The 22,775-nt window shown below is 41.0% G+C and overlaps 1 protein-coding gene and 1 pseudogene across 2 annotated transcripts in view; both read left to right on the forward strand.

Annotated features, from left to right (window-relative positions):
* Positions 1-6,929: 6,929 nt before the first annotated feature.
* Positions 6,930-7,344, forward strand: LOC103001226 (MORF4 family-associated protein 1-like; annotated as a pseudogene).
* A 1,201-nt stretch (positions 7,345-8,545) lies between these two features.
* The window catches only part of TBC1D4 (TBC1 domain family member 4), a 214,016-nt gene continuing 199,786 nt past the window's right edge, over positions 8,546-22,775 (forward strand). The window contains exon 1 of one of the 2 annotated variants that reach the window (XM_007186208.3): positions 8,546-9,951. In XM_007186208.3, coding sequence (XP_007186270.2) covers positions 9,454-9,951 — 498 coding nt within the window. In that variant the 5' untranslated portion in view covers positions 8,546-9,453. The remainder of the gene's footprint in view (positions 9,952-22,775) is intronic. The other variant, XM_057533035.1, reaches the window with a different exon arrangement.

The raw sequence follows: 22,775 nt of genomic DNA on the forward strand, positions 1-22,775 counted from the left end.
ATTCCCAGGGAAAATCGTAATTCAAAAAGACACATGCACCCCAGTGTTCATTGCAGCACTATTTACAATAGCCAGGTCATGGAAGCAACCTAAATGCCCATCAACAGAAGAATGGATAAAGAAGAAGTGGTACATATATACAATGGAATATTACTCAGCCATAAAAAGGAACTAAATTGGGTCATTTGTAGAGACGTGGATGGACCTAGAGACTGTCATACAGAGTGAAGTAAGAAAGAGAAAAATTTTGTATATTAACGCATATATGTGGAATCTAGAAAAATGGTACAGATGAACCTGTTTGCAAGGCAGAAATAGAGACACAGATGTAAAGAACAAACGTATGGACACCAAGGGGGGAAAGTGGGGGGTGGTGGTGGTGGTGGGATGAATTGGGAGATTGGGATTGACATGTATACACTAATAGGTATAAAATAGGTAACTAATAAGAACCTGCTGTATAAAAAATAAATAAAGTTTTAAAAAAAGACAAACTATGAAAAAAATAATTGATAAGCTGGCCTTCATTCAAATTAAAAACTTCTGCTCTACAAAAGACAGTTTCAAGAGGATTAGAAGACAAGCAAATGTTTTCTTCAAGGCTGCGAGAAAACATTTGCCAAACACACATCTGATAAAGTCTTGTTATGCAAAATACGCAAAGGAACCTGCTGTATAAAAAAATAAATACAATAAAATTCAAATATTCAAAAAAAAAAAAAGAAAAATTTAAGCTCTGTAACTAACTGATTCTGTTCTTTGGCATTCAACAGAGCTCTCAACATGTTCATTCACCAGAATTATATTAGTCACCTTCTCTGTGCCAAGCACTGTGCATTTGATTAGCAATCAGTTGCTATGTATTGTGTTCATTTTCTAGAATATTACTCTCATTACCTGCTTAGTTTGTGCCTCAATTTCCTAATTTAAAAATGTCACTTTTATAATTCTTAATTTATAATTCTGTCAAGAGTATTAAGAAGTAGCACCTATATTTGGGGTGTGGGCTGAAGGAAATCAATAATTACCTCAATTTTTGTGAAGACATCTTAAACATTGTTAAAAGACAAGGTGTGGTTAATTTCTTTGACTATTCCATGAGTGTTTGAAAAAAAACTCTGTATTCTCTCTTTTTGTTATGTCCAAAAAAGATAATGAGAAACTGGGGGAAATATAGAAAATGTATGCTGAACAAAATGTTACTATTCCTAATATGGGGAGATTCTATAATTTAGCCCTAGTTTAAAAAATAGGCAAAAAAATATTATCACCAAATCCTTCAAAACAATATAGATAATCAATAGATATGAAAACATTCTTCCTTGCTATTCCTTTCTATTGTTTTCCCGTTCTTTATCTTCCTGATTTCTAGACTTAATTTTATTCCTTCTTTCCTTATTATTTCCTTGGGTTATTCCATGTCATTTTTTTCTCTTTTTGGTTAAATTCTTAGTTTATTTGTTTTCATTCATTCTTTTTTTATTTTGATAAGTGTACTTTAATCAATACATTTATCTGTATTCCACAAGTTTTGACAGACAATTCCTTTTTAAACCTAACTCCATATCTTTAAACTTTTCTCTCATAATTTTCTGTTTAACCAGGATTATTCAGTACTCTATGTTTCTTACTCTCCAGATATGTGGATTTTTAAACATATGTTTTTGATTCCTAGTTACCTTGAATAATAATCAGAAAACATGTTGTATATGATAGCAATTCTTTGGAATTTATGGGTTTCCTGGGTGACACAGTGCATAGTCAATTTTAGCTTTCTTCACAGGTGCTCTATAAAAATTTTGTATTCTCTATTCATTTATTCATTACATATATTTAAACTGTAAATTGTGTTATTGAAATTTATAAATTTGATTATATTTAATTTAGTTAATCTTATAGTATATGAGGATGATTTGTTAAAGTCACCAACTATTTATTTTTCCTGTCATTATTTTAGTTTCTGTTTTATGTATCTGAGAGCAATTTATTTAGTGTGCATGTGTTTAAAATAAAATCATCATCTTAATACTTATGCTGGCAAATATTTCTTCATGACCCCCTTCATTAGCCTTAAATTCTATTTAATCTAACATTGAAACCACAACCCTGATTTTCTTCTCATTCATGTATGCCTGATATATTTTCTTCTATTTATTTTCAATGTTTATATAGCCTTTCTTTTTTAAAATTTATTTTATTTATTTATTTATTTATTTTTGGCTGCATTGGGTATTTGTTGCTGTGCGTGAGCTTCTCACTGAGGGCTTTCTCTAGTTGCAGCGAGTGGGGACTACTCTTCATTGTAGTGTGCGGGCTTCTCATTGCGGTGTCTTGTTGCGGAGCACAGGCTCGAGGCACGTGGGTTCAGTAGTTGTGGCTCACAGGCTCTAGAGCGCAGGCTCAGTAGTTGTGGTGCACAGGCTTAGCTGTTCCGCAGCATGTGGGATCCTCCCAGACTGGACTCGAACCTGTGTCCCCTGCATTGGCAGGAGGATTCTTAACCACTGTGCCACCAGCGAAGCCCTATCCTTTTGTTTTAAAAGTGATTCTGTAAACAACACATTCCTGGATCATTAAGTCTTTATCTTTTGGTCTGTTAGAGTAACTAACTTACATTTATTATAGTTACTATATGGAGTTACTGTAGCCATACTATTTAAAATTTTCTAATTATCACACTTTAATTTTGTTTCCTTTCTTTTCTTTTTTTCTTTTTATTCCCTTTCCTTTCCTACTGGATAGATCAATATTCTACTAGTTTGAAAATCATATATTTTATATCTAGTTTCCTAGTAGCTATCCTTTATTTATTTCCTCTCTGTCTCCATCTCCCAAATTTGGGAAACTTTTCTTTTTTTTTAGTATGAAGAGCAAGAGAAACTGACTCTGAGAGCACGTAGTATTCCAAATCTTTTGCCTTTGCAAGGTTCTTAGCTTTTGAAACCTGAAAGCTAAGAATGGACTGTTTTTTGTTTTTTTTTTTAAAATTTATTATTTATTTATTATTTATTTTTTTGGCGTGTTGGGTGTTCGTTTCTGTGCGAGGGCTTTCTCTAGTTGCGGCAAGTGGGGGCCACTCTTCATCGCGGTGGGCGGGCCTCTCACTATCGCGGCCTCTCCCGCTGCGGAGCACAGGCTCCAGACGCGCAGGCTCAGTAGTTGTGGCTCACAGGCCCAGTTGCTCCGCGGCATGTGGGATCTTCCCAGACCAGGGCTCGAACCCGTGTCCCCTGCACTGGCAGGCGGATTCTCAACCACTGCACCACCAGGGAAGCCCAAGAATGGACTCTTTTGTTATCTGTGTTCTGCTGTGTCGTCATTCCCCTGGATCAGTGAAGATGCAATGCCCTGGCTGCCTGGGCTGGGGGAAGGTCACAGGGAACAAGGAACAGTAAGGGGAAAACCCTGATAGTATCTCGAATTGTTATTCAGTCACAAACACTTGTGCTCTGTTTACTATCTCCAGTCAGAACTCCACCACGATTTTGGAGAGGCATTCTATTATTTTCTAGTATTTTATCATTAGCTAGTGGATATATTTAGTACATTTACCTGAAATTATATAATTAAATCATTTGGTGTATCACCTCTGTGATAGTAAAATCCCCACTTCATCTTTAGTTTCTTAAATTCTCATTTGCCATTTATTCAATTCAATTCATTCATTCACTCAGTATTTATTAAGACCCCATTAAGGGTCAGCTATTGTGTTTTCTACTGGAGGAAAACAGAGCACAAAACAAATAATCCCTTCTCTCAAGATGCTCTCTTTGTGGTGGGGGACACAGACAAACCACCCAGTAATTATAAATGTAATGAGAGCTATAACAGTGAAATGTATTTAAAAAAAGGAGCCAAGAAGAGAGGGCCACTAACACTGACTGGGGAAGTAAGAAACAACTTCATAGAAGACATGATTCTTGACTTGGGTCTTGAACAATAGATCAATGTTTCCGTAGTGAAAGATGGGGGAAATTCAAGTTGTGGGCATTAGGAAGCCAGAGCAATCGGGGAGAGGAAGAAGCTTAGGAAGCCCCATGAAGACCTGAGCATGTAATGCATCTATCTGGGAATGGAGGTTGTCTGGGTGAGGGAGTGGGGGAGTGAGGAGCAGCAAATATAAGACTAGAAAGATTCGTGATTTGGGCTTTAGGAAATGTATCTTCATTTAAAGATTTTTAAGCAGGAAGAAAAGTAGATATTGGGGGAGGGTACAGAATGGAAGAGAGATAGAGAAAAAAAGAGAGAGAACATTTGTGCTTGGAAGCAAGGAGACAAGCTAAGAGATTGAGATGAACCTTTCCAGTCTTATTCACTAGCTCAGGCCCTTATACTTCTCATGTAGTATATAGTTTTTAAACTAGGATTTGACTGAATGTTACAACTTCTAATTAATTCTAACAGCATTATAATATTGGGATATTAGAGGAGCACTTTTTTAAAAAATGTAAGTGTTTACTTTTGGATATCATAGTAGAGGTGCCTACAAGACTATTCAGGAGATATTTCTTGCAGATTGTTAGAAATGCTTTCCATGAGCATATTCTTTGGCCCTTTTTTGGGCAACAGTGGGGTTGAGAGTGGAAGGGTTGGGGGTCAGAGGATGATTTATTGCCCCACCATTTAGTAAACATCATAGACCTGCATATTCAGTGTAATAGCTGCCAAACATTTAAAATTGTATCATCCTCTTGTCTTTTTCTAAATTCAAGTGATCAAACTGTAATTGAACACTTTTTTATGTGCATGCAATTCTCTAAGCTTCTGCAGGTGATACAATGATGATAAGAAACTAATAGCTTACCATATAGTTCATTCATGCAATAAGTCAAATGTCTAAATGATAATAAAGCAAGTTATATTAAGATACAATATATACTATAGTATAATAACCTTATCGGACAGGATAGGATAGATTTACAACAAGGTAGCAGACAAGTCCACAATCCCAGTGGCTTAACAAACAAAAAAGTTTATTTCCCACTACAAGAAGTGTGCTGTGTGCCTGGGAGGTTCTCCAGGACAGCTGTCCTCTAGGAGCTGGCTCAGCATTCTGGACTGCTTCGATCACGAGGAACCTCCATACTGATGTTTCCATAATGACCACTGAAGGGGAAGCGTGGGGATGGACAGCACGAGAGGGCTGGGGCGTTGATTACTGGCAATTAAATGCTTCTACTCGAAAGACATGACCCAAGTCACCTCTGGTCACATTTCACTTCCAAAACAAGTCTTAGGATCGTGCCTGCCTTCCCATGTGTCAGGATGCAGAGAGGATCAGGTACTGGTAAACAATAATAATGCTCATTAATGCACAGTAAGCAAAACATCACAAAAAGGTTACAAAGAGAGGGCTAAGGACGTTCCAGAGCAGGAAGCAATCACACTTAGGCTGTCATGTAATAAAAGACAATTCTTCTGTGTTTCTGTCAGTAAGTAGATGTTTATTGCATCACCTTCTTTCACCAGTAAGAAATGGCCTGCTGGGGCCCCAGATTCAATCCTAGCTCCCAAGCTAGTTGATTTGGTAGAACCCACAAGACTTCCATGCTTTCCCCAGATCTCTGTTCTTTTCTTTCTTTTTTATAGATCTCAGATATGTGGCCTAGGGAAATAGGATCTGTATAGGAGAGTTTCTGGCAAGGTTCTACAAGGTTTCAGTCACATTCGGACAACTTTTCACCACTTTAAAAAAAAAATAAATTTATTTATTTTTGGCTGCGTTGGGTCTTCGTTGCTGCGCGAGAGTTTTCTCTAGTTGCGGCCATTGGGGGCTACTCTTCGTTGCGGTGCGTGGGCTTCGCATTGCGGTGTCTTCTCTTGTTGCGGAGCACAAGCTCTAGGCGTGGGAGCTTCAGTAGTTGTGGCACGCGGGCTCAGTAGTTGTGGCTCGCGGGCTCTAGAGTGCAGGCTCAGTAGTTGTGGAGCACGGGCTTAGTTGCTCCACGGCATGTGGGATCTTCCCAGACCACTCTGTCTCCCCCGCATTGGCAGGCAGGTTCTACCACTGTGCCACCAGGGAAGCCCTTCACTGCTTTTTGAAGACATGGTTCTACTTTGCACAAAAATGTGGTGGTGTGAGTAAACCCAATGAGTGAATCTAACCAATTAATAATGTCTTTATCTTGGAGCTTAAATTCTATCTATAAGGGAGCCATCAGGGTGCACCCAGAAATTCTGCATAGGAATAATGGGAATTGATTGTAGTGATATTACATATAGGATAAAAAATAGTCCCAAGGCTTTATAGAAAGTGAGAATACCATTAAAGGAAAAAAAAATGAGAGAGAGAGAGAGAGAGAGAGAGAGAGAGAATGGGAGAGGAACCAGAGTTTTCATTTTTCCTATGAGCCCTTTGGAGAAAATTGGGAACTTTAAGTGTCTTTCCCACTTATTTTTGTTTACCTGTTACCTAACTCTTAATTATAATTTAGTAAGAGTAAAAAGAATGAAAGTCCAATTTGCTAAAAAGAAAAAAAGAATACTTCTCTTTCTGCTTTAAAATTAGAATGATTAAATTATCCCTAGAATGTTTTCTGAGTTCCCTGGAAATATATATTACTACATACAAAAGGGTGAGAAATCTCTACACTAGCTCTGAACTGGGTAAATACAATGAATAAAATGTATTGGCTGCACTAAAAGCTATGAAGATTCATGTTTGTCATACCATGTTATATTTTAAAGAGAAATTGGAGTTAAAAATACTTTATCGTGATTCTGTTCGCCGCTCTGCAGTTTGCGTGTGAGGCTGTTTCCTCCCAGAGCAGTTGTGAAGCAAAAGGCGTAAAGGGATATTTTTAAAAAGGTAGTTCGGGAATACTATTGACAAGGAGTGTGGGTCGCTTTTGACCCGAGCAGTAACTGCTGATCAGCTGTCTCAGGGCAGGGCGTGAGGGTCGTGTGGTTCTGAAGATGAGGCAGGAAAAATGCGCCCCTGGGACCGGGACAAGGTAGACGCACCGGCGGAAGTGGAAGTTTTAGGGCCCTAGGAAGATTTGGAGCAGTTCCTGCTTCCAGTTATCCGTGGGATGCGGGAGGATATGGCAGCTCCTGAGGACCAGGAGCAAGCTGTGGAAGATGGATAATAATACTCATGCAAATAGAAATGCAGGTGGCGACCTCGGAGGAGAAAGCCTTGAGTCACCTTCAGCATCCCAGGGGGGAAGCTGATGAGAGAGTGCCAGAGTTGGGCCAGAAGGTGGAGGAGAAAGCCACGGAGATTGGGAAGATGGCAGATTTGATGGTGGAGCTGGTTTGGCAGATAGAGAAAAGCAAATCGTCTTGAAGGAGGGTTGGCTTTCACAGCTGATGGACTCTGGTCCGCTGGTAAGGATGGGCTGATACCTGGAAGAAACTGAAACAGGTCATTTTCTCTATTTAGTTTTCCTATGTTTTTTATTCCCATGTAACAGTGTCCCTTAGGGTCAGTGGTTGGTGACCTTGATATGGGGGTAGATTGTCAAATGTATTTGGTTCCTAAAAAATAACTTTTGTTTGAGAAATACTCTCATAAGTGAAACAAGGCTTAATCAAAACTCGTTTCAGTTTGTTTTTGTTACTTTGCAGTGTTTTTGAAATGTTGGGCATGGCCTTGTATTTTGGTGTTATCATGTGACCTGATTGTTTTCTGGAACTTTGGAACACCCATGTGAAGACTTGGGGTCAGAATCTTCCAACTTTAGAGGTGCAGTGGAAGGCACTACTTGGATGTAGCTGGTGAAGCAATGTAGGAATGAGACTGCTTTGGATAAGACTGGGAAAAACCAAAAGAGAGTTGGAGATGGAAGACGCTGGGCACATATTTTGGAACTTGAATACCTCTGTGAGACAAAGGAGGAAAGCTGTGTTTTGTGGCATACTGTCTCATGTTTATTGTATAACCTGTCAGGTGCGTTTATTTAGACAACCTATCTGACCCTAAACGACAAAGCAGTTTGAATAGGGAATGATGGAGCACACTTTACTGTTGTAATATCCTCACACATCACAGAGGTTTAAGAGTATAGCATCAAAGAGACAATCTACCAAGAGCCTTGAAAGCCTGGAGAAAGGAAAAGGCATATCAGGGCCCATATAGTCCCTTCTAGGTCACCAGGGCAGTAGATCTGACTAGGATTTGAGGTCAAGATCAAACATGTAACAAGTGTTCATTTGCCTTGAAAAACAAAGACCTAAAAAGCCTTAAAAATTTTTTTTTTCTTTTTGTTCAGATGACCAAAGCCCCTACGTGTGTAAATAAAAACATCACAAATAAATTTCTTTTGAAATGGAAAAGAAATTTCATCGTAATTTCGTGATTTAAAACACGAGTATTTTTTTGGAGATTATTAGGAAATAAGATTCAGAAATTATGATGCAGGCTTTAGAAGGAATTGAAACCAAGCAAATATGATTAATTAAAAAAAAAAAAATCCCAGCGCCCCATTGACAGTGGTCCCCTCTCCAGGGGGCAGCAGAGACGCCCAGAAGAAGACGGAGATCTCGGTGACCCGGGAGATGATGAGTTTGGTCCGGGCAGTGCCGGCGCCGGGCGCAGTATTGCTGCCCGAGGGGCGGGTGGCAGGGGCGGTCTGGGATCGCGGCCGGAGAAAGAGGCGAAGAGGTGACTTCACAGATAAGCTGGCGGGTGGCAGGGGCGGTCTGGGATCGCGGCCGGAGAAAGAGGCGAAGAGGTGACTTCACAGATAAGCTTTTATAGGCAACACTCTCCGCCCGCCGGACGGGAGGCGGGGTGGCAGCCCGATTAAAGAAGCAGCCTGGAAGGAAGGAAGAAGCGAGGGAGGGACGGGAACAGTTGGAGGAGGAGCAGCGAGCTGGGCTGCGGCGACCGGAGGAGGAGCGGCCCCCGCGAGGCCACGTTTTGTTTTTGTTATTTTCCATCGAAATAGTTCTCGCAGGCCCTCCCCGAGAACCGACCGCACCGAAGCCCGGGAGCCCCGACCTTCCAGGTGACAGCTGGTCACCCTGGTAGGATTCAGCTCCGCCCCAAGTCACCCCCTCCGGCCCACAGCCCATTCCCCGCCCTGCCTCCCAGTGCCCGCCCGGGGCGAGCGCGGCGGCCGCAACGGCTCTGCAGCGCTGGAACTGGCGGCGACCGGCGGAGGCGCGGGGCCCTCGGCGTTGTCCTCTGACCCAGCGGAGCCGCGGACGAGGAAGGGGGAAGTCCGGCCCCAGGCTCGAGCCGGAGCAAGGAGGATAGCGATTTAACCCGCCCTCTCCTGCCAGTCCTGCTGCCGGGCGCTCCCCGGGTGCCCGCCGCCAGAGCCTGGGAGCCGCGCCCGAAGTGCCGCATGGGGCAGGGCCACTAAAGCGCGGAGTTCGGGGTCGCGCCGAGGCGGGCGCAGGGGCCCAGCGCGGCTGTTGGCACAGTTTCGGCGGCGCCTTCAACGCGAGAACTGGGGGCGCGACGCGCCGATCCGGCCGCCTCCGTGCCCTCGGGAGGCGCGAGTTATGGAGCCCCCCAGCTGCATTCAGGATGAGCCGTTCCCGCACCCCCTGGAGCCCGAGCCGGGCGCCCCTGCGCAGCCTGGCCAGGGGAAGCCGGGCGACAAGAGGTTCCGGCTGTGGTACGTGGGAGGGTCGTGCCTGGACCGCAGGACCACGCTGCCCATGCTGCCCTGGCTCATGGCCGAGATCCGCCGGCGCAGCCAGAAGCCCGAGGCGGGCGGCTGCGGGGCGCCGGCGCCCCGCGAGGTGCTGCTGGTGCTCAGCGCGCCCTTCCTGCGCTGCGTGCCCGCGCCGGGCGCCGGTGCCGCTGGGGGCTTTGGCCCTACGGCCGCGCAGCCCAACCCGGCAGTGTTCATCTTCGAGCACAAGGCGCAGCACATCTCGCGCTTCATCCACAACAGCCACGACCTCACCTACTTTGCTTACCTGATCAAGGCGCAGCCAGACGACCCGGAGTCGCAGATGGCCTGCCACGTTTTCCGCGCCACAGACCCCAATCAGGCAAGACCGCGGCTCGGAGGCACGGGGGAGGGCCCCATCACACCCGGGAGGAGTGGCAGGGCTGCAGGCGCGCTGGGACCCCACGTTAAAGACCGACTCCGGTCCAGCTGCTGGCGCGCGCCTTCCACGTGGCGCGCTTGAGCGCAGGCTGGTCCCGCTTCTCGGACCCCGAGTCCGGAGCTTGCTTCTGGCGGCGGTTCCTTCCCCGCAGGGCCAAGGAAGAGGGAGGGAGGCGGAGAGTGGTCTCGGGACGGTGGAGGAGCTGGTGCGCCCTAGGAGAATGCGGGAGCAGCGCGCGTCCCGGCAGGATCTCGATGTCTTGGGGTGTGACTGGAGATGGCATGCCCGGCCTTGGCCGAGTGTGTGCGTGCGTGCACGTGTGTGTTTAAGAGGGAAAGCGGGAGAGGGTTGGGTTCCTAGAGGCCCCCGCACACACTCTCGGTCTTGGTCGAGTCCTGCACCTTGGCCCCTTTGGACAGTCGCATCCTAGTCACAGCAGCACCTGCAGGTCTTGGGTCTGGAAAGCTGTTTCGGAGCCCGGCTTAGAGAGAAGTTACTAGACGTTGTCCGATTGTCAGCAAAATACGAATCTGCCTTTAGATTTTGAGTGGAAAGAAGACTTTTTTCCTTTTTTTTTGCAGTTTTTTCCACACTAATTGGAGACAGAATCAGTACCTACCTGGGTGATTTAAAAATCAGTGTTGTAGACGAGGTTAACATCTCTTTTCTAATATTTCTCCAGAGTTTACCAAATCGAGGTGCCTGTTACCAAACAGTGCGTTTTTACTTCCTTAAAAAAAACGGACACAGTCCTTTTTCGTCTGGAGAGAGGTATCTAAACAATCTTTACTACAGTGATTGTGTCTTGAAAAACAGCACCTCCCCCTTTTTAAAAAATGTGTAAGGAGTTTACCATATCAAAAGCTCTCCAGATGCTGTTATTTATAATAGTTACTGAATGTTTGGGCAAAGTACTTTAGATTCTCTGGGAAAATAGTGTTGTCTAAATATAAATAAATGAAGTCTCAGTTGTACTGTGTGGCGGGTTTCTTTAGCAGCTGGGAAGTTAATAGTCAGATGAGAAAAACTTCCTATAAATAAGGCTTTAAGTTTTGAAAATTCATATATTCCAGTATCTGTAATTGAAAGACTGTCCAATAGTTTTTCACAAAAAGACCTGCAGCTGAGCTGAAGAAAATAAAGCGCATTGTCAGTTACTTTGTAAACTAGTTTAATATCCTAAGGGCTCAGAACTCCCAATATTTTAGTTTATGTTACCGCTGTTATGTTATGGTAAAATACCTTATCACAGATGATCTCAGGATTCTAACCATGATTAAAATGAATTTCATTTTATGCTTATTTGTTAAAAATTTATTTTTAGCTTTCACCTAGGTTGAAATTGGAGTGCAGCATGTTCTTTATTCTGAACGTTATCAACATCTTTATTGTATTAAGATTTTTGGGTTCTGTCAGTAAGGTGGAAGTGGTTGCATTTTTCCAGGACTTTAAGGAATGTTTTATGATTCTTGGTGGTTATTTTCTTCAGATCTGATGCATGACACATCATTACTAATTTCATTGATGGTCAAAGTTTGTTTATGGGTTACGGCACCTTAAATTCTCAACAGTGGCTGTTGAGTCTTCCCTGGACTCATTGGAAGGTCAATTAAAATATCCCTAAATACCTTCATTTTGTATTTAGATATTAGAGGCTGGATGTGCTCTTTACAAATAATAACATGCTTAGGCTTATTTCCCCCCTTTGGTCCTGTAGGAGCAGTGGAAGCCATATGGCTTTTTGATAAAAGAAAAAACAAACTTTTCCTGTTTATTGCCATTTCCCAGTTGAGTCTTTGATCTAAAGATATAGATTTCTATTTGCTCCAAACCTAGAGAGCCCCTGGCAGAGGATCATTAATTTGAAAGTCCAGATGTTGTCTACCTAAGGATTATCTCCAGCTATAAATCAGGGGTTACAAACTCAAACTGTGACGAAGAAGGTTGAGTGAGGGCCATAGAGGACTAGATAGAGAGGTCCTTTCTCAAGCTGCTGCTCAGCTCCAACTGGAAATTACATTATCAGAATATAAGCCCATTGTTGCCGGAGCTTCGGATTTCCCAAGAGAAGATGGAAATCTCGATTTTTATGTATGAGTCCACATTTTAAAGTATCAGCAAATATTTTAAACATATAAGAATCCTATCTGGGCTAAACAAAACACATCTGAAGGTTGGCTTCAGAGATCTAAGGGCTGCCACGTTTGATCTTGGGCATAAATATTTGTTGAGTGGACAAGTGCAGTCATTAGATACTGAGTGCTGTTTGTCACATTTCCTGTTGAAATAGTGGGGAGAGTTAGGGTAATTTGGGGGGAAAAATTTATAAGTAAAACTCCCAGAAGTGATGATTCTGCAGTTGAACTTGTTAGAGGGATGAATTCATCACATTATTACCATCCAGCAGTATGCCTAATATAGAGTAGAACCTCTGGATTGTTCTGAACACCTTTGAAATGAGAAGGAAGAAGACCTGCTGTTTGCTTTGCTGCTGAGTTCTACATTTGAAGTAGAGACTTTTTTAGTTGGACTTTAAGATTATTGTTAAGTCTCCTAAGTATTTTCTACAGTCACTGAACAAAACATGGAAGGTAGCCTGGAGCAGAAAGGCCTGAAAACATCCCCAAGTAAACTTGCCTCTGCTTTGTCTGTCATGCCTGTCCCTTTTCTGAAATAGGCCTGTCTGTAGGATGACCATATAATTTATTGTTTAATCCAGGACAATTTTTTTTAAGAAAGGGGGCATCATTAAAATGACACAAGCATAGCAAGTATAAAGCTGGACTGTTCAGGGCAAACAGGGACATGGGTGACCATAGATAATTGGCAAAGTTTGTGTTTCTGCCAAGCCACCGAGATGGAGGATTGTGGTTTCTGTATATAAAACGATAATGTCTTGCAGCATATCTACTCACACATCTTTTTTTTTTTGGGGGGGGTGGTGGGTGGATCTACATGTGACCTCAGAGACGGGAGCACTGCGCGAGTAGCTTGGGTCTGTTGTGGGGAGTTGCCATGGTGATGTGCCCTGTGGTTCCACACCTTCCGGGTCAGAGTCAACCTAAGGATGCTCAGCCTGAGTCAGCCTGAAGCCGTGCTCAGCCAGAACGGTCTGATGCAGAGCTGCTTCTGCCAGGTGCAAGGAGGGGTATGGGTTGGGAGCAAACGAACCAGTTTCAGATCGAATATATGCCAATACAGATTGGTTCCCATTTATTCAAGATGTGTAGTCTTGCATAGGAGGGATGTCAGACTTAGCGCATTTCAGCCAAAGTTGGATATTTGAACTAGTAAAAGTGCTGAACTGTACATAACTTAAAAAACAAATCACACTGGCATACATTGAGTTGTAGACTTCAAACTGGTTGGAGAACCAAGAATATCTGATTCTCTACCTAACATCTTGGGAAGGTCACTAATATTCCTCAAATTACTTACCTTTACCTATGTTCAGAAAGAGGCTGTGTGTGTATATATATATATATATATATATATATATATATATATATATATGGCATTATCTCCATTTCCCCATTAAAAAGCAGAACTTGTTTTATGTTATATATATTCTTATCATATTAAAAAACAAGAATTGTTAGTGTTTATAACTATTGTTAGAGAATGAAGGTGTTACTTATCATTTCCATTAGACAACAGTATATACTTCATAATTATAGAATGAGTAGTCCTATAAAAGACAAAAACATGATTGCTATAATTTTCATTGATTTTGTTTATGTATATATTTCTTGAAGCTCGAAAGAATGTACTTTCAAAGAGATCTTACAAATTGTGTTCTTAAAATTAAAAAATGAACTTGACACCAGTTTTTTCCGAACTAAGTTCTCTAAGTCTGTGGGTTTTTTTTTTGTTTCTTTTAAAATATTTAGTATTTTCTGAGCTTTACTCAGGTAACCAATTTTCAACTTAATTTTCAGTGATATACTTCAAAAAGGTCATTTTCAGTTCTTCCTCAGAGTTAAGGGTCAGTGGCTCTGGGAGTATGCTAGCAAGGAAACCAGAGAAATAGAAATCTGGAAATGTTCACACTTCTCTGTTTGCTTTCTGAGTACTTTATGCTATTCTGCATAGATCTCTCCTCATGTTTGCTGTAGTCTTTTTTTTTTATTTTTTATATTTGGTTGCATTGGGTCTTTGTTGCTGCATGCGGGCTTTCTCTAGTTGCGGCGAGCAGGGGCTACTCTTCGTTGTGGTGCGCAGGCTTCTCATTGCGGTGGCTTCTCTTATTGCGGAGCATGGGCTCTAGGCACACGGGCTTCAGTAGTTGTGGCTCGCGGGCTCTAGAGCGCAGGCTCAGTAGTTGTGGCGCACGGGCTTAGTTGCTCCGCGGCTTGTGGGATCTTCACAGACCAGGGCTCGAACCTGTGTCCCCTCTGTTGGCAAGCGGATTCTTAACCACTGCGCCACCAGGGAAGCCCCTCTCTCCCCTTCTGATTTGAGGTGGATTAATTTGCCCTGGCTCTGTGGTAGAATCTTGACTGCAATATCTGGGGGAAAGGTAAAAATGTATGCCCAGAGCCTCCCACCTGTGAAGGGAATGTTATAATGAAGATGTGGTTGTTCAGTATCAGGGCTCGTTTATCGTAAGCCAGAGGTTCTCAAACTTGAGTGTGTGTCAGAATCACCTGGTCGGCTTGTTAGAGCAGACTGGTGGACCCCACCCTCAGTTTTTGATGATGTCAAGTTCCTTGATGATGTCCAGACTACTGGCCTGGGGACCACAGTTTGAGAACCACTGCCCTCAGTGATTTTGTTCATCTGGTTGGGTATATGACCACTTCTGTTCCCCTGGTTATTTTTGTAGTCGTTTTCAGGCTTGAAAGTTTAGGGTGAGTGTGAGGAGGAGTAATATGTGACTACAGAAGATTTTTAAGAAACTCGTCATTTTCTAGCTTAATAGCTTTGCATATCTTTTTCTCTAGATAGACATTATTCTGCCAGGCGTGATAAGACTAGCCATATGTTGAATGAAAACTTTACCTTTCAAGCCAAAGTTTTAAGTTCTGCAGATGGAATAAACAATTTTTAGGGAATATATTCTAATGTTGGGCTTCCCTGGTGGCACAGTGGTTAAGAATCTGCCTGCCAATGCAGGGGACACGGGTTCGAGCCCTGGTCTAGGAAGATCCCACATGCCGCGGAGCAACTAAGCCCCTGCGCCACAACTACTGAACATCATCAGGGAACTTGACATCATCAAAAACTGAGGCTGGGGTCCACCAGTCTGCTCTAACAAGCCGACCAGGTGATTCTGACCCATTTACAGATGAGAAAACTGAGGTAAAGAAAGGTTAAATATTTCCCCAAGGATACAAGGCTTGTAATGATAGAAGCTGATTCCAGTCTGGGTAGATAGTTCTCTTATCTGCTGCTCTGGAATGCAATTGTTGAAAAATTAGCCTTTAGTTGTTAGTCTTATGAAGTTTTATGCTATCACTTTTTCCCATTCTTTTTTTAAGATAGTTGTTTTATTTTGTTTTCCAGTTTTATTGAGGTATAATTAACAAGCAAAAGTTGTATATATTTAAAGCTACAATGTGGTGTTTTGATATACGTATCAAATGAAAGGGTTACCACAATCAAGCTAATTAACATATCCGTCAACTCACATGGTTATCGTTTTGCCTGTGTGTGTGTGGTGAGAAAACTTAAGATCTACTCTTTTAGCAAATTTCAGGTATACAGTATAGTATTATTAACTATGGTCACCATGCTCTCTGTACATTAGATCTTCAAAACTTTCTCATCCTGCATAACTGGAAGTTGGTACCCTTTGACCAATATCTCCCCATGTCTCCCATCCCCCATCCCCTGGCAACCACTATTCTACTCTCTGCATTTATGAGTTTGACTTTTTAGATTCTGTATATAAGTGAGATCATGCAGTATTTGTCCTCTTTCCCCCACTTTTATATTAAAAATCTTCACAGTTAAATATGCTCATTAAATTTGTAAAATAATAATGAAATGCTGAATGCATGCTTGCATATAGTTTTGCCAGTGTGTATTTTTGTTTTAATGGAAAGTAAAACGTCGGTATGATTTGTTAGGCTGGTGTAGCTGAATTCTGGTGTATCTTTTATGTAGTGTCCTTAGGAGTGGCAGGGAAGTAAACTATGAGAGTCTGTTTGCAGCCTTTATAACTACTTTAGAATAAAAAATCTTTAGGGTATGTATTTAAGAACAGGTACAACCATGCATTTGAATATATTTTATTGACTCGTAAAGGATACAAATATTGTAAAGTATAACAAAGTACAAAGTATAAATTATAAACTGTATTATAATATAAAAGTATATAATTATATAATATAAAGTGTAAAATTATACTATAAAAATAATGCATCTTACCATCATTATAAAACATACAATAAAGCAAGAAATATTGGCACCAAGTTGTGCTATTTTAATTACCTTGGGTTAAAGGGAAAAGAATATGTAAATTTTAAGGTTAGATAAAGCCCAGTGACCTAATGGGCTGATGTATGGTTTTGTAAGAGTTCAAGTAGAGAAAAATGGTTCATAAAAAAGCAATCTTGGGGTCCACAGTAACATTAGCATGCTGAACCTGTGCTGTAGCACATTCAGTGCTGTAGGCATGTGCTTTGAAAAATAACATCTTTCCTTTCATCCTATTGAATTTAGCTTGTTAGTATAATTGTTACTAGTTTTATGCTTGTGTTTGTGGGTATTTTGTAAATTGGTTTTGGTTTTAAAGCTTTTTATATTTTACCTCCTCACCTCCCCCTTTCTTTGTTCTGTGGAATGAACTAGCACCCAGACCCCGGTAAGATGGTTCTCTAGGACACTAGTCCATCATCTTCTCAGACTCTTGACTTTCTGAATAAAGTGGTTATAATTTGCTCCAAAAAAAAAAAAAAAAGCTTTTTAAAAGCTAGAGCTATAAGCATCTAAAGTTTATAGCTAGATTTTTGTGAACATATTTAAATAAAGTAACAGTAAAATAATTATGTTAACACCTTAATTTACCTTTAAAAGAATTCTGAGCAACTGTAAGTTTGGAAAACTCCTGGCTTAAACTTTCAGGTGTTATTTAATATGATGCCAGTCATCTATGATCCTATGACAGAAAGGGAAAAAATATGAGATTAAAATTTTGGTTGGTTTAATTTCAGATAATCTTAACACAGGTTTTTGCAGCCCTATGAAAAAGATACGGAGTTATTCTTTTTCAAGTTACCGATCCCTTTCAAGTTTCATTTCTTGTAAGAGGTTGGGTTCGAAAGAGGATCTCCAAGTAATGGGATCTTTCTGGTTAAATATAGAAGCCTAAATTTGCTGCTTCAGTTCTTTTATTTTGTGGATGCACTTAACTAGTTGGATAGTCTTCACTTTGGCACTGTTGTGAATTTTTATAGGAATTTCGAAAATTCTCAAATTTACAACTGTGGAACTTTGTACTATCAGTATTATATAACATGTGAGTAGTTTATGATCAGTTTCAGATTGCAAGTCAGTGCTTCTGGTTGAGCAAATCAAGTAGTATTTTGCATCTCACAATTGTATCTTCATATACATTTTCAGTAATAGGTTAGACAATGTGGACAAATACATTTATGGCTTAAGCTTTTACAAACAAATAATCAAATCTGTTTTCTGGCCCCAGACAGCTCCCAGCTTTTTCAGTTCACCTCTTGCTCTGGTTTCAGCCATTTAATTCTCATTAGCTAGGCAGCTTGAGAGATTTTTCTGAGTTTACCTGAAGTTAAACTGATGGCCTTCTCGCTTGGTTCTACAAATATTTCCTCTCCTTAGATTTCTAGTGACATGTACTTTATACCTGGTGGGATACCCCGTTACTCTGTGTTGTATCTGCCTGATCCTGTTGTTCACTTTGAAGACCACCCAATGTCTACTCTCTGACTCTTTTAGTATTGTGCACTGCCTGCTTGATTGAATTTCTTTTCAGTTTTGGAAGCTGGTCTTCCCTCTTCTGAGGAACGATCTGTTGTCCGGTCCTTCCCCCTTCCTGTTGGTGTCCTCCAAAGCTGTTAACCGTTGTTTACTGATTTTATTTCAGTTTTCATATGGAATTTTGCTAAGGCCAGTTGTTATGAATATAGCCTAGTGGTAGTAGGTAGTAGGCACGACCCCTCTATATTCATCCATAATTCTTTTATCTAATTCGAGGAAGGTTCAATAGGCTGGATCTAGGAAACCAGATTTCTGCCTAGTTTCTAATGGTACTAGTAAAGCAATATGAAAGTGGGTGATATTATATTTAGTTTCTTGACAGCCCTTTACATTTTAACTTCCCCCATTGATCCTAAATTCAAGTGGTCAAATTTTTCTGTTAAAATATTAACTGGCATTTGATAAATTTGCTTGTTCTATATTCTAAGTGTGTTAGTTATAGCAGTAGACTACTAACCCATAGCTAAAATGCCATTCGGGGTCTGGAAGTTAATTGGTGTTAACCTTTCTTTCTATTGGAAGTTAGGTTGAAGATATATATTTGAAATTATATTGTTCATTTTAATAAGAGAAGTGTGAACATGACTAAATTAAATCTATCTTAATATACGAGGAAGTATAGGAGTTCTTTGAAATAAAGAGTATATAAAAACAATCTTTAATTTCTCAACTATTCTTACCTAAGTCCACCTTGTAGTTTAACAGTTTGTTATCTCTGTTTTGCTTGATCCACCACAATTATCTAGCATTTGAATCTACCTTTAGAAATTATACTCTAAACTTCTAGGAGCCAGGTTAAAACAATAATAGATATGTATTAATAATAATAATACCTCTAAGCAGTATATATTTATTAATGTTCTTGACCAGAGGGTCTCAGACTTTAACATGCATCACCTGTAGGGTTTGTTTTCATACTGATTGCTGGATCCCCACCCCAGAGTTTCTGATTGACTTAGTCTGGGCTGAGGTGCAGAATTTGCATTTCTAACAATTCCCAGGTGATACTGGTGCTACTGGTCCAAGACCACACTTTGATAACCACTGCTTTAGACCAGGGGCTGGCAAACTCTGCCCTTTATTTTTGTAAATACAGTTTTATTTGAACACAACCCCACTCATCTGTTTACTTATTATCTATGGCTGCTTTCATGCTGCAATGACAGTACTGAGTATTTTTGACAGAGACCCTATGGTCACCAAGCCCCAAATCTTTCTTATCTGGCCTTTTATAGAAAATGATTGCTGACCCCTGCTCTAGACAAGCCTGTTAAAAACAGGTGTTTTTTATCCCCATTTTATAGGTGAGAAAACTAAGTCAGTAATTCTCCTACAAAGACACAAGCCAGCAAGTAACAGCAGATCTGGATTTCCAAACCTCATGCACTTTGTAAAAGCCACTTGGTAAATTTTTGCTAATGGTTCCCACACTTGTCTCTATAGCTCAGCCCTCTCCTCTGAGCACCAGCTTCTTTCAGCATCTAAATGCTTACTTGACATCTGCACTTGAATATGTAGTTGCTGATGCTTATAACCCAGGAATTATATTTGAGTCCTGCTTTTCACTTCCCAGTTACAGCCCTTGAAGGAAGTCATCATGTTGATTCTGCCTTCAAAACTTAGTGTTTAATATGTCCATGTCTGTCCATGACCGCTGCCACCACCTGGGTCTAACTCCCATCATGTCTTTTTGGGACTCTTAGACTCCTCTCAACTATTCTCCCTGCTCTACTCTTGCTCTCCTATCAATCCCTTCTTCAGTGGAGCAGTAGGAGTCGTGCTTATAAAGCACAAACCAGAGCAGGTTCCCTTTGCTCTCAGAGTAATAACGCAGATTCCTTCTCACATGACCCTGCTCGACTCCGCTCCCTTTGTCTCTCCAGTCTTCTCTTAGTCTGCCCCTCTCCAGCATGCTCCCTATGTTTCAGCCATCCTTAACCAAGCCCAAGTCAGATCACTTCAAAGTCTTTGCATGTGTGGTTCCCATTCCTTGCTAGATTAGTTTTTTTTCCTCAGGTTTCAGTTCTTTGCTTAACTCACAAATGTCACTTCCTTAGATTGGCCTCCAGTGACCCTCTATCTCATAAAGTCGGTAAGTATCCCAATTTTTCACTTCTATTTCAGCCTTTTATTTATTTTCCTTTTGGCACTTACACATTGAAAATTAATTTTTAAAACACTTTTTGTGGGTACTGTCACCACCTCTAGAATGTAAGTTCTAAAGGGAGAGCAATCTTGTCTGTTCACGGTGGTACGCCCCAGACCTAGTTCTATAGTAAAGGTCCATTCCAACAAATTGAGTAAGTAGGAATTGGTCCCTGCCCTCAAGGAATTTGAATCCACTGGTGAGAACTTAAAGTCTATTGGCAACGATATGCATATGCTCTCATACTTGTTTGTTGCCTTTCATTAACTTTAATAAGTGTTTATTGTATTGGTTGCACAATATTTTTTGTTATGAATGTTTATAATTGTAGAGACATCATACTGCTTGCAATATATATATATTTTAAATTAATTAATTAATTTATTTTTATGGCTGTGTTGGGTCTTTGTTTCTGTGCAAGGGCTTTCTCTAGTTGTGGCAAGCGGGGGCCACTCTTCATCGCGGTGCGTGGGCCTCTCACTATCGCGGCCTCTGTTGTTGCGGAGCACAGGCTCCAGACGCGCAGGCTCAGTAGTTGTGGCTCACGGGCCCAGCTGCTCCGTGGCATGTGGGATCCTCCCAGACCAGGGCTCGAACCCGTGTCCACTGCATTGGCGGGCAGATTCTCAACCACTGCGCCACCAGGGAAGCCAGCTTACAATATTAAATGGGGTTATAAGGCAGACTTTTCTTTAATAAGTAAATTGTGTAGTTTATGAAAAAAATTTTGTAGACTAATTTGAGATGGACTTTTCCCTCCCCTATCAAAACACAGGAAGTTTAGTGAAGCTGCCAACATGAGAATAGGCGTTTCCATGGCCTTTTCTTTGAATAATGTGAATCAAGCATTCACGCATCTGGAAGATGATCAGCAAGAGTGGCGTTGTAAGTACATCCTTGCAAGAATTGGATATTTTTTAGTTTCAGTTCAGTTGTTATTTAGGCTTCTCTGTGGAAATACAATCTCATTTGGAAGGCTGTTTAGTTTCAAAATACTTCGAATGGCGTCTGTAAGTTTTTACTCCCAAATCTACATGGACCATTTTCTTAGGCACTGATTTTTAAACCTTACTGGAAGTGCCTAAGAGGTGTCTCAAAAATTTTTTTAAATCAAAAAGGGAAATGAATAAATGGAGAGGAGATCCACCAGGGTGAGACCAGGGATGGGAAAGAAAAAAAACTATGGCCAATGTCCATGGTGAACTGTTGACCAATATTAAGATGTACGGTTCGTATTCTGGATTTCTTTGTTTGCTTAAACAGCATGTCCTTGTGACAGAGTATATATTTTTTTATTCTCCTTGTGTTCTTTTTATCTAATGTTTATAATTAGAGCAGTTGATAGGTTGGATTATAGTTTTCAGTGGCCAGTGGGACGTGTACCAAGACACACATAAGGGTAGTATTCATGCTCGGCAGTAACCCCATGGGTTGGGGTTCGACTTTAAAGAATAAACAACACAAGGAAAGATAACCTTATTTTTCTAGGAAAAAGTCAAAAGTGCCACAGTCATTTACTTTTATAAATACAGGCCCTCTGTCTCTTCTTCTCATCCTCAAAAAGGGCATTTTCTCCTCATTCCCTCATTGCCTTCAGGCATAATTTGTCCATCCATGAGCATCTCCACATTTTCTTCAATGTGTGGTCCCTTGCATGGGGTAGGAGACCCTTTTGCTCCGTTGATAGAGCAGTGTGTTTACTAAATGAGCATTTCTGGTTCGTCATCTCCCTTTTTTTAATGATGGAAATGATCTTTGAAAACCAGCTTTCCATTAGTAAGCTTGGCTTGAAGACATAAATATTGCTGATGGTGCATTTTTCAAGACCAAACATATAGCTGCTTATTAAGGCAAAAGGCAAACAATATAAGTAGTTTAATAGCGGGTTTGCCTATTTAGTAGGTTGTTTTCTTTTGCTCCCGGAGTGGAAGGTAAACTCACAAGTCATTCTGTAGAAGGACAGGCTGTAATATACATACTGAGTGTGAAAGTTGATGTCTGTCAGCAGTGGATTTACTTTACCCGGTTCACATTACCCCTGTTTACTTAGGAACCAGGCACGTTAATAGCTTTTGTGTGAATGTGATTGTACCAATTAGTAGTTTCTCTGGAGACGTTGTTTGCTGTGATTAGGCTGTGATTTTTCTGCTAAGAGTGGAGTTAATTCTGAACATTGACAGTGGGAACCGACATATGTATGTCCCATAATTTTTTCTTAGCTGTTTACATTTTCCAGATGATTTATTTTTAAAAGTCAGGCTGTCACCATGAAAGAAAATTACAACAAATGGTCTGCAGATACTCAGATCTCTATAAATCAGGTGGAGACTTTGATTGGTTTATTAAAATTGTTGATTTAAAAAAATGTTTAAATTCCCTCAGTACCTGATACTACAAAGGGCTTTGTATATGTTTTCAGTTTTTGGTTCTTACTCTTAATGAACAAAGTGTTTGTCTAATGCACATAGGCTAAATGAGGGAAAAGCCCATCCTTTACTCAAATCATTCTCTATTTTGGACATGTTCACATATTAATCTATCTCAGAAGAAGTGACTGTCTCCTGCTGGAGTTTTCATTTGCTGGTTGGTAGCTTTGCAAAGAAGAAAAGACTATTGACTCTGCAGGTGTGACCATGTGGAACAGAGATAACAGACCTTCAAC

The sequence above is a fragment of the Balaenoptera acutorostrata genome, chromosome 18 (assembly GCF_949987535.1).
Source record: "Balaenoptera acutorostrata chromosome 18, mBalAcu1.1, whole genome shotgun sequence".
In the NCBI taxonomy this organism is placed as follows: Eukaryota; Metazoa; Chordata; class Mammalia; order Artiodactyla; family Balaenopteridae; genus Balaenoptera; species Balaenoptera acutorostrata.